Here is a 15,910-nt window from a genome sequence, read left to right on the forward strand (position 1 = left end):
TTCCTCTTACCAGAACCTTCTCCAGAAACTGGGGCAGGAGGCAGACTTCACAGAGAGAAGACAGCCTCACGCCAGGCTCGCCGGGCCGCCCCTCGGAGCCTGACACGCTCCTGCCCTGCCCTTCCCCACCCCGGGCCGAGGCCCGGCCATCTGTCCAGAGCCTGGCCCCGACCAGGGCACACGCGCAGCAGCCCTCGCAGAGGCCTCCCCAGGACTAGAAGACGGCCCGCGCGTGGTGGGCAGAGCCACCCCCGGCCCCTGCAGGCTCCCTCCCAGCCCCCACGAGCCGGGCACAGCGCGGACGCCCCATCACGGACGACGTCTGCATCCAGGTCCGCCCGCCACGCTCCACCGTGAGACTTGCCGGCAGCCCCTCCTCCAGCAGGTCACTACCCCTCCCACTGTGCCCGGCTGCACCAGAGTCTCTGAGGCACGTGGGGTCTCCTTGTACAAAGATGGGTGTCCAGCCACAGTGACAACAGAGGGGTGACTGAAGCAGCCGACAAAGCATCAGACTCCAGAAAAGGCAGAGCGCTCCTGCAGCTGAACAAGGCCAGACAAACAGCCCGGTTCAAAAAGGGCAAAGGACTCGAACAGACCTCTCTCCAAAGAAGACACACGCACGGCCAACAGGCTCACGACAAGATGCTCAGCATCACTGATCATCGGGGAGCGCGAGTCACAGCACAGCGAGACACCACCTCACACCCGTGGCCGCCATCAAAAAACAGAAACCAGTGTCGGCGAGGATATGGGGAACCCGGGACGCAGGTGCACCACTGCTGTGGAAGGCAGTATGGAGGGCCCTCAAAAAGCAGACACAGAATTGCCGTGTGACCAGCCATTCCACACGTGAGAACGTGCCCGACAGAACTGAAGGAAGGCTAAACCCACTCACAACAGCACGATTCAGCGTGGCTAAAACGTGGAAGCAACCCAGGTGTCCATTGTCTGATGACAGATAAACAAAATGTGGTCCGTCCATCCAGCGGAGTATTATTCTGCCTCACAGAGGGAGGAGATTCTGACACCTGCTCAACGTGGATGGACCCTGAGAACACGATGTCGAGTGAAATAAACCAGACATAAAAGGACAAATTCTGTGTGATCCCGCTTCTGTGAGGTCCCTGGAGGAGTCACACTCACAGAGACAGAAAGTAGGAGGGTGGGGCCGGGGGCTGGGGGAGGGGTGGGCAGTGAGTGTCTCATGGGGGCAGAGTGTCGGTTTGGGAAGATGAGGAAGTTCTGGAGATGATGGTGGTGATGTTTGCACAACAGTGTAAACGTGCTTTAATGCCACTGAGCTGTGCACTTAAAAAAAAAAATGGGAAATTTTATGGTACATATATTTCACCCCACACACCAAAAAACCACGTATAAGAAGAATTACAGAAAAAAATACTAAAAATAACAAAATGGCCGACTCCATTAGCAAAAAAGGAATCGAGAGCTATTCACCTCTCACATTAACAAAGCTATTCTGAATGACGGTAACCTAACGTTGTGAGAAGGTAGGAACGTGGGCGTGTAACTGGCACACCGTTTAGAGAAAGAATTCTGGTAACAAAATCTAGAGCCCTTAAAAAGGGCCTACACCCTGCGGGGCTCAGAGCCTCCCGAGAGATGCCCAGGACTGTGCACGCAGATTTAAGCACACAGTCACCCCAGCGACCAAAGATGCCAGAGAAGTACAGAGACACATCGTGTGCGTGAATAATTAAATGAAAGAAACAGGCCAGGGAGCTCGCTCTGAGCCACCAAATCTCCTACGAGAAACTCACCGGAAGTCCCAGGCGTCTGAGGAGATGCACTTGCGGTGACACTGATCTGAGCCACCTCAGGACCCAGGCCCTCCCCTCCCCTCCCCGCAGGGGCCGGTCAGCCAGTACAACCATTTCAGAAAACAGCTCAGCATGACCTCTGACCCAGCACAGCCCGTGCTCCAGACACACGTGCACACGCTTGCACCAAGGACGCTCCACACTCCTGTTCGCAGGCACTCCCAAGTCCATCGACACAAGAGTGGGGACAGGCTGGTGTGCGCCCAGCAACCAGGCCAGCAGACGGCGCGACAAGACCCAGGGGGAGCCAGCAGCCTCGCTGGACACAGGTCCAGACACGGGGACGTTCAGGATGGTGTCCGGGGGGGGGCAGGAAGCAGCTGGCAGGTGTGCATGACTTTCCGTGCTACCACGCGCGGCTGTGCTGAGGTTTCTGCGAGGGATCCGTGGTAAGATGCTCCCTGAAGCCTCACTTGTAATAACAAAAACGTGGCCCAACCCTCGGATGCAGAATAAACGCCAGGACCCTCAATACCACAGATTACTCGCAAAAATGCTACGTGGCTGTAAACACGCACAGACGTGCACAGAGATACGTGCACACAGGGGCGTGTGCCCAAGGGAGGGCTGTCACCCACTCGCAACGGCGGCCGCGGATCCTACAAGGCCCCCGCAGGGGACTGTGTCTGAGACGGCGGGGATCCAAACACAGGCCGGGGACCGGCTGGCACTAAGACATTCTCGACGATTTTGTCAGACGCGCTAATGGCAGAGTGGTGGTGATTTTCTCCAATTCTGTATCTGTTAGACGGATCTTGAAACACTTAAACATGAAGTGAGATAATGCCTGGGGCCTGCTTTTAAAGAGGAGGAAGGAGGGCTTCCCTGGTGGCGCAGTGGTTGAGAGTCCGCCTGCCGATGCAGGGGACGCGGGTTCGTGCCCCGGTCCGGGAAGATCCCACATGCCGCGGAGCGGCTGGGCCCATGAGCCATGGCCGCTGAGCCTGCGCGTCCGGAGCCTGTGCTCCGCAACGGGAGAGGCCACAACAGTGAGAGGCCGGCGTACCGCCAAAAAAAAACAAAACAAAAACAAAAAGGAGGAAGGAGCTAGATGAAAAGAAACGAGTAACACGATGGCACGTGTGGAACCGGGTGTGTGGCTGCGTGAACTGACCTCCCGACTTCGGGGCACTCTTGAATCTCCCAGTTTATAAGTCACAGACATGTCACCATGGCACTGAGAGACAAGCGCTGGTCCCTTCAGGCGGTGGGCTCTGCTGGGCAGGATTCTGTTCCACTCACCCCGTAGCAGCAAAGGCACAGGCCCAGGCGGCTCCGGAGCGTCTGCGACTCTCGCGAGCCCCAGGCACGGCCTGCGCCCCCATCCCTCCGCTCGCTTACAGCCGCCGCGGGGCCACGCTGCAGGGCTGCCTTGTGGAGTCCCGGCCACACTCCTCAGTCCCGGGGACCCCAGGGCCTCTGGCACGGGGACGCATGAGAGAAATCGCAACACAAGTGTAAGTGTTTAACAGAACGTTTAAAAGCCTAATTACGTACGTGATGCGTGAGAGGCCTCCAGCTCAGGTAGTTAAATCCCGAGGGGCACTAAAAACCAAGGGAGAGCCCCCCAAGTGACTCAAGACCACCTCAACAGCAGCAACAGGAAAATGAAAGCAAGTTCTCCCCAAACAGGAGACTCCAACCTCCCCTGCAGGACACCCGCCCCGTGGCCGAGACTGGACACAGGGCCGGCCTCGGGCCGCACTGTCGGCTCGGTGGGGGGCGGCAGGAGTGGAGGCCTTCTTCCTTGCCGTGGGGAAGGAGCGCGATTCGGAATCCCCGGGCCCTCACGGCAGACAGGGATGCCGGGGACCCAGCCCGCAGGGGTGCCAGCGCCGGGCAGGGCAGGGGCCGCGTTCTCGGTCCTCTGCAGTCGCACCCGTCGGCACATGGCCCAGCCCCAGCTCCACTGCAGGTGGCCGGACCCCGGCTGGGAGGAGGGTCCTGAGCGTCCCCCACCAGGGAGCCCAGGACCCCGCACGGCCGCTCAGGCCACGTGGAGCACAGCTTACCTCCTGGAGTGACGCGGGGCCAGCCCAGGGCCCACCTTGGTCTCACAGCCTAAAGAGCTGTATAAATGCAGAAAAGACCCACTAGGGTCAGGCAAGCTAGGCGACACTTACTACATACAAGGATGTTAAAAAAATCACAGTTTTGATAGTTCTGCAAAAAAAACTCAGCAAATTTACAACAAAACTGTCAAGTAATTAAGGCTAGGCACTTCACACATGAACTTAAACTGCTAATTAAAATCCCCTCGCTTAATTGACTACATTTGCATATCATTCAACTTGGGAGTATAATTTTTTTAACGGTTTGGGCAACGTGGTTCGAACGCCAGGAAGCGGGAGGCGGCAGGTGAGGGGAGCCAGCAGCCCCAGGCGAGACCAGGGAGGGCAGGGCTGGGACCCCCGAGGCTTCACGCCAGGCCTGGGGTCCCCACCCCAGGTGCAGAAGGAAGTCAAGGCCAGCAGAGACCCCCGCCCCCAAGGCTCCCCCTTGCAGCCCAGCACCTCTACCTTGCCTTGACCTCCGGTGGGGAGGGGCCAGGGGATTCCAGAACTACCCATGGGACACATGCACCTGCCCCTCCTCCAGGGGCAGCACAGCGGCCCCCCGCCCCATCTGCCCCAACTCCGCCAGGGGCTCACGGAGCACCAGCCCACGGTTCCAGAGACACACCCGCCCCACAGGGGGCGACGTCTTGGAGTCAGACAACCACACCCGCCCACACCCGCCTCCCAGCCCAGCCTCACTCGCGGCGGCTGGAACACGAAGCACCGGGGCGCCGAGGCCCCACCGTCTTCAGGGCCCGGCCCGCGCCCAGCGGGTCCACATGAAGACTGTGCACCTTGCCGTCCACGGCTGGACCCGTGGGTCCCCGTGTGAGGCACCCCAGCCGCACGCAGGGTGAGAGGGGCTCTGCAGGGCCAACGGCCCGCCCCTCTTGTTCCAAGGGTGGAAGGGCAGCAGTGAGTTGATCCAAGAGGAGAACGCCGCGCAAACAGGAACGCGTCCACCAGGACGGGCCAGAGGAACCGTGAGCACGGCCGCGACCCCGGAGAGCGAGGAGGTCGGGTGTGAAGGCAGCACACGCGGCCACTGGCCAGCTCGCCTGTCACTGCCGCTGCCACGTGGATGCCTCGCCCACCCACCGGGCCTGAGCCACGAACCAGGGCCACGGCAACATGAAAGAACCCTGAGGTGTCAGAGAACAGACGTGGACCCAGAAAGCAGGCCACTCACAGGCCCAGTCACAGCCCCACAGGCCGTCCAGATACCCCCAGCCTCAGAGCCAGGTGGGCTGCCGGCCTCCCCAGGGCTGTTGGCAGTGGGTGTGGCTGGGACGGCCCATGATGTGGAGGTGGGCTCCCATGCTGGGGTGGTTTCCTGCACACAAGGCGGGACAGACCCTCGGCCCTCCCGGAACACGCTACGTGGCGCAGGAGAGGCACGGGGGCGCCCCTGCCCAGCTGGGAAGAGTGGGGTGCGGAGAAGACCGTGCCGCCAGGCCCAGGTTTTGGGCAGGTCCCCAGGCACCAATCACAACCACCTGGCTCCTGTGACGACGTGGCCAACAGCTCCTCGGGGGCTGAGGGAGGCCAGCGCGGGCACACAGGACCACCTGACATCCAGTGGCTGACCCCAAAATGCATCCATCGCCCCCACCTACAGTCCTGACATTCAACCCAGTTCCACGCTGCTGGCCACGTCGCGGGGAGCCTACTTTCAACAAGAGATGTTCCTTTCGAAGTAGCCCACCAGCATCCCAGCGGAAGACACGTCGGGGCCGACGCCACACGAGACCTGTCCAGGGAGGGCGTCCCTCGAACCCCCCATGCAGACCCAAGCAAATGTGAAGCAGGGCGAGGACGCCCGACACCTACAGGACAGCTCTGTCCACTCCCGGGAAAGCTCCCCGCTCTCTCCTTTTCTAGCCATCCACAGCCAAGCTGCCAGTAAACCTTGACGATTAGTGATTTCATGCCTCTATGAGTCATTCAACGAGTATTTATTCCAGGCCCGGAACTGGGGACCCAGCCGAGACCAACACCCCCCCCCCATGAAGCCGACAACACAACCACAAACACACAACCCCAGAGCCGGCCGCAACAAGGGCTCCCCGGAGAGCCCAGACCGCGGGGCAGGCCTGACCGCTGCGGGCTGCGCGGCCCACAGAGCCACGCCAACTTCCTGAATTATCTGTAGCTGCAAAATCAAGAAGTCGCAGTGTTCTCTGAGTCTTTCTAAATCAAACATGTAAAATCAGAGGAGACGCAAACGCCAAATACCCGACAGCGCCCTGTGTGCTCCCCCGGCCGTCCCACTGCACTGAAGCAGGGGCTTCTGGAAGCCAGCCCTGCGTTCACAGACGGCAGCATCAGAGCTGTGCTCTGCTCCCCCCCTGCCCTGAGGCTGCATGGGGGCCCGGGCCACGCTGGCACAGGTCACACCGTGGACACACATGCAGCCCAAGGCCCCGCCCGCCCCACTCCACTCACACGGACACACGGACACCGTTCGCAGTGCTAACCCAACTCCGACCAAAACCAACTTCAGACCCCACCGCGTGGGCCCCACACTCCCGGAAACGACTTCCCGTCCCTTCTCTGAGGCTCGGATCGGCCCTCATTAACCCACGGATGCGTGTGGCCCAGAGCCCCCGCCCCGCGATCTCAGGGCCCAGCCCCCCTGGACTCGCCCCATCGCCCCATGACCAGTGGGCAGGAGGGAAGGAAGGGCCCTTGGAGGAATGGAGCCTTCTCCCTCTCCCGCAGCTCTCACAGATCTTAAGGAAATAATTCAGCCTCTGTATTTTAACTCAAAACAAAGAAACTTCTAAAAAACATTTCAGTTGAAACTTGCATAATTCTTCCAGTGGAGAAATCCTCCCCAACTTTCGCAATCCTTAGAAAGAGACACATTATTGCTGCTTGTGTAACAGTCTCCGGGCCACAGAGAGTCCGGCCGCCGGCCACGGACACCTCCCGCCAGACAGCCGGGGCGCAGGGCCCGGAAGCACCGCCTCCCCCAGGCCCTCCCGGCGCCCGGCGGTCACCCTCCCCAGACTTCCTCGTGGGCCTCGCCTGGCATCTCAGACAGACGGTACCCAGACGCGCTGCAACGAAGCGTGGGAGCCACTGGCCCTACTCTCGAAGCCCCGCGCCGACTGAGGGGTCCCGGGGGGCAGGAGGGTCGGAGGCGAGGGCCACTCAAGGACCCTGCTGCCCCCAGAGAGACGAGGGCCCCGCCCAGCTCCAAGGAGACGTCCTGGACATCGGCAGGATGGCTGAAGACGGGCAGAGGTGGCCCGCTCACTGCACAGAGACTGAGGGCCAGCCCCCCACGCCTTCCCTCCCTCACACACGGCTGACCACAGGGCTCAGGGCAGCAACCAGAGGCTCCTCAAGCTGCTGTTTCCCTTCTGACAAGGCCCCGGCCTCACTCTGGGGCCTTCGCGCTGAGGACCAGACGGACCCGCAGACCCTGTCCTCCTGCACAAGGGGCGGGGCCCGTCCAGGAGCCTGGCCTCGCATCATCGCCCGATGGCACCCCGCCTTCTCAGCTGAGCGTCCAAGGCCAGGGAATCACCATGGAGCCCCATGAAAACCTCGAGCAAAACAAGTGGACAAAGGGACAGCCCAGGGACTTCCCCGGCAGCCCAGGGGCTAAGATACCCGCTCCCAATGCAGGCGGCCCAGGTTCGATCCCTGGTTGGGGAACTAGCTCCCGCACGCATGCCGCAACTAAGACCCGGCGCGGCCAAGAAAAACAGATAGATAAACAGATAGATACACAGGTAGAGAAATAAATATCTTAGAGAAAAAACAGGACAGCCAAACCTCACATCTAGGGCCAAACCTGACGGCATCCGGTGAGCACAGCCCCCCCATGAGAGAGGGAGTGCCGGGAAAGGCATGCTGGCCAGAGTCCCTTCCAGCCTGTCGCACGCTCCTGACTCCATGCCCTCCCGTGGCCATTTCGGCTTGAACGCACAACACGCAGCCCGCTTAGAGGCCCAGATCTCCCTCCACCACAGCCACAGCCGATCCGCAACAGACACCAAGAGACTCAACGCTCCTCCACGCCAACAGCCCGGCCGGGTCTCTACTTTGAGGAAGCACTGCTCTCTGACTAGAGAGCCGTCATCAGGTGACGCAGGGAAACCGTTCCAGCGCTAGGAATTCAGACAGACCGCACCGTGGACGCTCACACCACACACCACGGTGACCATCGGCCCACGAGCCCCTGGTGTGCAGGCAATTCTACAAAGAAGACTCCTGCGAGGACTCAGCGTCTGAAGGACAGGGGCCAGCGAGCGACACCATCCCCGGTCTCCGGTCTGAGAAGCGGGACCCTCCGAAGGCACAGCAGTTCCCAGGAGCCCGTTTCTTAACCACACAAGGAACGGCCAGGCTCCAGCCCTGGGGAGACAGCACACCCCCGCCCCGCCGCCTGCTCGGCCCGCGAGCAGCCCTCCCGCGGAACGAGGGGTGCGTCCCAGGCAGCAGCCAGGCTGGCAGCACCAACGTCCCGCCATGACTGATAGCAGCCGTACCGTTAAAACACCAGTCCAGTTTGGTTCAAACGCCATCAGATAAGGGACAGAGCCGACTGGGCAGAAGAAAAGGGGAGGGGGCCATGGGAAGGCTCTGAGGCCCCCATCTCCTCGCCACACGTTCCCAGCAGCAAAAGGACACGTCCTCGCCCCGCCTATGACCTCATCACTTAAACACCCCCCAAAAAACACTGCCAATGGCCCCTACTTACTACAGTCCCCCTTTCACAAGTGAGGAAACTGAGGCAAACTTGCTCAAGGTCAGGCAGCTAGTGAGGAACGGAGCAAGGGACAGGGCGAGGACATGGGAGCAGCCCCGTGGGGCTCCACGTTCAGACCCGCCCAGTGCGGGACACCAAGGACAGCAGCCGGGGCCCCGGCAGCCCCAACAGCCGTGGGACGGCCGAGAGCACATCCTTGGGGCCCCCGTGGCGTGGGGGGCATCACTGAGAAGGGCCCCGGCTGGCACACATGGACGCGCCACCTTCAAGGGTTTCCAGCGCAGGCTGGAGCCCCGCCCCCCCACTCGGTCCCACGCTGGGGTCGCCGCCCCACCGCAGTCAGGCCGCAGGCACGGCAGGGCAAGAGAAGGCCACTGGGCACCAGGACCCCACGAGAGTCCCTGGCCCCCGCCCACTGCTGACGGCAGAGGACCCGGGCGACCCCTAGGCCCCCGGCACCTGGAACACACTTCGGCGCACTTCATGGCCCCGGCACCCAAGGCCCCCACAAAGAGTGCTGCCAGCACACTCTGTTCCTCTCTGCCCTCAGCCTTGGGAGACCAAAAACATTAAACTAAACTACGAGAAAAGTGAAGAAATCAAAACACAACCCGTGAATAATTTGTCGAGCAGGGAGTGGGAGGGGTGAACAGAGGCGGGCAGGGCGCCGGGAGGGGGTCTTCCCAGGCAGCTTCTTCCAGAACAAGCAGGGTTGGGCAGCCATGGGTCCCCCTGATCCTGAGGCTCAGACCCCCCCTTCTCACGGGTGGGGTGTCCCTGGCATGTAGACAGGCTGTGCTGGCGACTTCTGGAAAGAACCACGCACCCCAGAATTCCCAACCGCATGGTCACAGAGAGAAGGCAGTGACCACAGTCCCGGGAACAGGATAGGCGGCGAGGCCGGCGGGAGGAGTGCCCCCCGAGGTACAGGAGTGGCAGGAAGGCACAGGAGCGTGTGAGCGGCCAGCCAGCCACACGGCCGAGGCCCGGAAGGAGGGACACCAGACCGCCGGCCCATACCACCACTGCGAGGATAGGCCGCGCTGACACTTCGGCCTGGGGACCCCAACAACCACTTACAGCGACCACATCTTCGTCATCACGGGGGAGATTTTTTTAACGGGTGAATGAGCTTTCTGAGCGGCGCTGGGGGGAGCACAGAAGGAGAAAGGGTGGTGCTGACCATCTGTTGAAATCACCAGGCACGAAAGCCCCCTCTGACCTCTTCTCTGGGACTGTGGCTCAGGGGACGGTCCTGCTTTCTCACCTGGCAGTCCCTGGGCCCACAAGCTGAGCCTACAGACACCCATGTCCAGAAGAGCGGAGCCTGCTGCAAGAGGGCTGAGGCCCGGGTCTGCAGCTGCAACAAAGAGCCCACCCCAGGAAGACAGCCACAAACATACACGACCCAGATTCGGACACAGACACAGACACACACCCTGTGAGACAAGCCCCTCTGCGTTCCACCCCGGGGTAAGCGACCCACCACGGGCTTCCCCTGTCGGCCAGAACCCAGCACCACCTTGCACACGGGGCTCCCTCGGGCCACGATGGCTGTCAAGGGGGCAGGCACCCCAAACAGAAAGGCCCCCAGTGTGCAGGGAGCGCCCACCATGCCACCCAGAGCCAGCTCCCAGTCTAAAACGAAGGGCCCGGCCAGCCGGCCGTTCCCAACAGCATACTCCCCCACCAGCGCTGCCCACTCAGACTGTCCCTCCCGCCCAATCCCAGCCCCATAGTCTGCAGACAGCTGCCACCTGGGCGCCAGCCTAGCCAAGGGCAGAAACACCACAAATCCACAAACGCACACGGTGGCCCCTCTGAGCGCAGGCGACAGGCCCTCACTTCCCCTCCCCTCCTCCGCTCCCTGAGACTCTGACACTCCGCTGGAGGGGCGCCCAGAGAAAACCGGGCGGGAGCATCTATTCACAGATTTGGAAAAAAAAAAGTTTGATGCAATAGCTGAATTAATTAGGCCTCCCAAGAATAGCTGAGCCAATGCAGCATTCTGTGTGTGCAATTTAATAAGCCTGGATATTTAAAAGAAAAGTTACAAATACTCGGGGAGAGGGGGGAGATGTCACAGAAAGTTAGCGTGGACCCCACTGAATGGTTTCGGCGTCGAGTGGCCCGGGAGCTGCCAGGCTGGATCACACAGATCCTCCGTCTGGCAAACAACAGGGACTAGGCCAGCGGCCCTTCCCCGCGGCGCCCTTCAGCGTTTCAGAGAGAAGGAGAGAAGGAAACGTGCACATCCAAAACAAATCGCAGGCCGGCGGCTACCCTGACACTCGGGGCCCCGGGTGCCCGCTGACCAGTCCCCGAGCCCAGTGCCAAGGGGCCCTCGCCCCCGCACGGGGGACTCTGGGATTCACTCCCTGGCAGGCCAGGGCAGACACACAGAGCTGGAGTCGCCGAGTCTCGGCCCCCTGCCACCACGGCCCGAACACCTGGCTTCGGTTTAGTGTGTCTCCCAAACCTTCAAGGCACAAACAGGCCCTGCCCGGCCAAGTTGTCTGCTAGGACACAGGGGCAGGCGCCCCTCCGTGTGCCAGCCCGGGAGCGTTAGGGCCAGGGCGGGTCCCTTCCGCCAACTCGGCCTGGACACCTCCTTGGGCCCCAGGAAGGCCTGGGCTCCCGGCTCCAGCCTGGACGCGGCCGGTATCAAACTTCCCGGGACTCAGGGCAGAAGAGTCCGAGGTCTGAAGCCTGCCCCTGCCGGCCCAGCTGGGCACCGGCTATGGGCCTCAGGAAGGCTTCACCCACCCTGGCCAGCCCTCGAGGCCCCCACCCAGGCAAGCGGCTTGTCCTAGGAGTCGGACGGGAGGACCTTCCTCCCAGATACATGGCCATCTACGGGGACGCCAGCGCCACCCCAAATTTCCTTAAAACCAAACCAAACCCTGAGACGTGTAGGGGAGGCAGAGCCCCTGACCCAGGAGGAACCCCCACCCTCTCCGCAGCCCGCCCTCCTACTCACTCCCCGGGCCCGGCCGTGGCGCGGGACACTCACCCGGGGCACCCGCCGCTTGTACTTGTTGCCGTAGTCGAACTTCTCCTTGACGTCGTCCAGACAGCGGCCGAGGCGCGCCTGCTCCTCCTTGCCCGTGTAGTCCTGGCTGAGCAGGATGTAGGCCCGCCAGTTAGCCGAGTCGAAGCCCCAGTGGCAGGTCCGGTTCTCCAGGGCCTTGTGCGAGTGCACCACGAACTTGTGCGGTGGGTACATGAGGCGGCAGTCGAGGCACTGGATGCAGGCGGCGCTCGGGCTGTTGTAGAGCTCGGGCACCAGCAGCCCCTTGCACTTGCCGAAGCACTCGTGGTACACGCGCACGCTGCGCTCGCTGAGCTCCAGGCCCAGCGCCAGGCTGGCCGCCAGCTCCTTCTTGCAGGGCGGCGGGTAGGCGCCGCCGTACAGCAGCGCGTTGCACAGGCGCTCAGCGTCCGTCTTGGTGATGAGCCCGCACGAGGGCGCCGAGAAGGGCAGGATGCCCATGACTTTGAGGATCTCCAGCTGGTCGGCCGTGCAGCGCGAGCAGTAGATGTGCAGCTCGTCGCACACCGAGTTGATCTGCTGCAGCGAGAAGTCGCGCAGCACCGAGTTGAGGATCTGCGGCAGACAGAGGCGCTTCTCGCCGCCCACCACGAAGCACGAGATGGTCTCGCCCTCCAGCACGGTCTCGCAGCGCTCTGTGGAGCGGTCGGACGGCATGAAGAAGGGCCCGGGCAGGACGGGCGGCGGCGGCTGGATGGCGGGCAGGTGCAGCACCGGCGGCGGCTCGGCAGCCGCGGGCACCGGCGCCGGCACCGCAGCCGCGCCCGCCTCCTTGGAGCTCTCCTTCTTGTAGGCCTCCTGCGCCCAGCGCGCCGAGAAGGCGGCCGGGCCGCCCAGCGAGCTCATGGAGCTCAGGTGGAACTGCTCCAGCGTCTTCTGCAGCCCCGGGTGCGGCTGGAAGCCGCCGCGGCCGCCCGCCGCCGCCTCCATGGTGCGCTCCGGCTCCCCAGGCCGCTCCCGCTCCCGCGCGCCCGGGCCCCCGCGGCCCCCGCCGCTGCCCCGCGCGCCCCGGCGGCGCCCCCGGCCCCGGCCCCGGCCTCCCCCCGCCGCCGGCTCCCGGCCGATCACGGCCGCGGCCTCGGCCTCGCCCGGCGGAGCGAAGGGGAAGGCGGGCGGGGCGAAGGGGTCCCGCCGCTGGAGCCCGCCGCCGCCCGGGCCCGGCGCCACATCCACGCGCCCCGCGCCGCGCCCGCCGCCGCCGCCGCCGCCGCCCGGGCCCCCCGCGCGCCCCCCGCGCGCCCCCCGGGCCCTAGGCGCGGGGCATGCCCCAGCGCGCGCCGCCAACGCCAACGCCAACGCTCGCGGGCCCGGGGCTCGCGGGGGGCGCGCGGGCAGGTGCCGGCGCCGCGAGGCGCGAATCGCCGCGGCGACCGAGGCCGAGGGGCCCGGGAGGAGCGGGGGCGCGGGCGCGGGGCCCGCCGGGCCGTCCTCGCGCGGCGCGCCGCCGCCGCCGCCCCGCTCCTCCCACCGCGCGGCGCCCGCCCGGCTCGTCCCGGCGGCGCTGGCCGGCCGCGTCGCGCCCGCCGCCGGCCTCCCGGCCCGGCCCGCGCCCACCCCGCCGCCCGCGCCCGGCTCCGCGGCCTGCCCGCCCGCCCGCGCGCGCGCGCGCGGCTTCCGGGACGGCGGAGCGCCTGTGGGGCGGCCTCAGACCGCGGCGGCGGCGGCGGCGCGGGGCTCGGCGTACATCCTCCCGGCGGCTCGCTCCAGCTCGGACTGAGCGCCGGGCGCTGAGCTCACGCCGCCGCCCCGCCCCGCGCCCCGCCCCGCCCCGCGCCGCCGCCCCGCCCCGCGCGTCGTCTGGGGCCGCGCGCCCGCCTCAGCCGAGCGCCGGCCAGGAATGCGCCCGCCCCCCGGTCCGGCTCTTCCAGGAACGCGCGCTCCCCCCGCCCGCGCTCGGCGCTCCGCCGCACTCGGCCGTGCTTGGGCCCGCCCGCCGGCCCGGGACTCGGGCCTGCTCGGCTGTGCTCGGGCACGCCCGGCCGCTACTCGGCTCCGCTCGGCTCCGCTCGGCCCCGCCCGTCCGGGACTCAGCCCCGTTCGGCTCCGTTCGGGCCCGCCCGCCGGAAGGCCACTCGGCGGGGGCGGTGGCGGCGGCTGCGCCCCGGGTCCCCCATCCGGTGGCGGCAGCTTCCTGCGAGGCTGCGAAGGCGCCCGGCCCGCCGCCGCATCGCCGCCAGAGCGATGACCACTCCCCGCATCGCCGTCAGAAACCCACACAAGGTCCCCACTACAACCGCAAACCAGCTGAGTGGCGGACGGGACGGGGCGGCACACCCTCCACCGCCCACCTCCCAGCCCCCGGGGTCCCCACATAGGCGACGGGGACGCCAGGCCAGACGATCCACGTCCCACATAGGACAGGGACACCGAGCAGCACGATGTGGGTTACTACACACGTTGGGATTACAGCACCCTGGAGACCCCACACGGGACACAGACATCATGCAGCCTGTTCTGGGGACCCCCAAGCGATGCAGGCGCGACACAACACCCCCAAGGGATGACTGGCCGCAGGGCCGGCCACCCCATGACCCTGCAAGGTGGTCCCCCCACACAGCCAGCGGCTGGGCCTCCCACCAGTTCCAGGGCAGGGCTTGCATCCAGGTCGCCGCCAGGCCCAGGCCCAGGCCCAGGGTGGGTCTGCAGGAACCTGGCTCCTTCCTGCCCCCGGCAAGCTGGCACGACCCTTACCCTATAGCCCCCGGGCCCAGAGAGCCATTTATACATCTGCAGGGCGCCCAGGGCATGGCCAGTGGGAGACCCCACTGTCTGTCGTGGCTCTATCACGAGGGAGAGACAAACCAGACAAACCAGAAAGTGCGGGGTGGGACAAGAACGGGGCCTGAAGTTGGACAGGCTGGCCGGGCGGCCCCCAGAGGAATCAGCATCCGGCAGAGGCCTGGGGGGTGGGGACTTGAGATCAGGGGGACGATTCTGGTGGTGCTCAAGCCAAGGGCAGAAGGACAGTCCAGCCAAGCTGGGCAGTGGCATCTTTTCCTCCACAGGACAAGGGCACCCAAGCTGTCCTGGGCGCTGGGGGACACGTGGGGGGCACAGTGCTAGGCAGAGGCGAGAGGGCCATGCTCACGGCAGCCTGTGTGACCTTCAGCTTGTTACCTATTGCTCCTGCCTCCCCAGTGGAAGCTGGAACTGGCCCCAAACCAGCACTCCCCAGGGTTGTGTCTGCCCCCGGGGGGGCCGACCCGGTGTCCCTGCCGGCCTCTGTCGCCCCTCAGGCACGGGCAGGTGTCTGGAGATGCAGCTAGGATGCGCAGTGACCCCACACATGCATGGCTGCAGAGTCTCAAGGGAGGCCTGAGATTCAGGGTGCAGTGCTGCACGTCTGAAGGCCTGACCGCGCCCCGCCAGGGACGTGAACCCTCTCCCACCCTCGCCTGCGCCCTGGGGGCTGTGTCTTCCACTCTTCACTCCAGTGCCCCCAATGCGAGCTTTTTCTACGGGTGCTGGCACAGGAAAACTAGGAAAGGGGTCCTTACAAAACAAAAAAAAGGGACTTCTTTGCTTTCGGAGGCTGTTTTCTTGGTCCCATTTGGACCAAAAAAATTTCTGTTGTACCTGAGTCCGTTCCTTCCACGTGGCTTTGACTCCCATACAGTCAGGCAACCTGTAGTTGACAGGAGATGTTGGAGCACCAGAGGGCTGGCCAGGGAGGGTTTCCAGCCAAACGCCCAATTCCTCCTCGTTCGGCGAAGTGGGCACTCCCGGGAGAGCCCCGAGCCTGAGGCCCCCTGGACAGGTAGTGCCTGCCTCCCAGTGTCCCCCCACCCCGCCCACCCCCTGTCCTCTGGCTTTGCAGGGCTCCAGGAAGGGGTCTTGGGAAGGGGCCAGGTGGAAGGACCAACACTCCCAGAGATTCAGAACCCAGATTGAAGCCGAAGTGGGTGGGTGTAGGGTGGGGGACAGGTGAGGGGCGAAGGGCCCTGAGATTCAGGGAGGGCCTGGACTGGTCGCTAAAACTTCTCTGCCTCGGTGGACCTTGAGGTCTCCTTCCCCGAAAGATGTTGGAGTTTCTGGAGCAGCTGAAGCCGTCCTACCCCCGAGGACCAGGACGGCTGTACCTAGAGAGAGTCAGCCAGGCCCTGTCTTCTCCACGAGCCCAGGTGGGGGCCTTCCTCCTTTCAACTCATTGCAGCAGCTGCCCTGGCCAGTGGCCTGCTCCCCCCACTGACCTCTGCCACAGGCCACGCACCACACTGTGAGGTGGAGGGTCCAGGCC

The 15,910-nt window shown here is 64.3% G+C and overlaps 1 protein-coding gene across 1 annotated transcript in view; it reads right to left on the reverse strand.

Moving 5' to 3' along the window:
- SKI (SKI proto-oncogene) overlaps window positions 1-12,650 on the reverse strand; it is a 54,788-nt gene extending 42,138 nt beyond the window's left edge. The window contains exon 1 of the mRNA XM_030880994.2: window positions 11,635-12,650. Within this exon, the coding sequence (XP_030736854.1) occupies window positions 11,635-12,603 (969 nt within the window). The 5' untranslated portion in view covers window positions 12,604-12,650. The remainder of the gene's footprint in view (window positions 1-11,634) is intronic.
- Between the last annotated feature and the right edge of the window lie 3,260 nt (window positions 12,651-15,910).

Source organism: Globicephala melas, chromosome 1 (assembly GCF_963455315.2).
Source record: "Globicephala melas chromosome 1, mGloMel1.2, whole genome shotgun sequence".
Lineage (NCBI taxonomy): Eukaryota > Metazoa > Chordata > Mammalia > Artiodactyla > Delphinidae > Globicephala > Globicephala melas.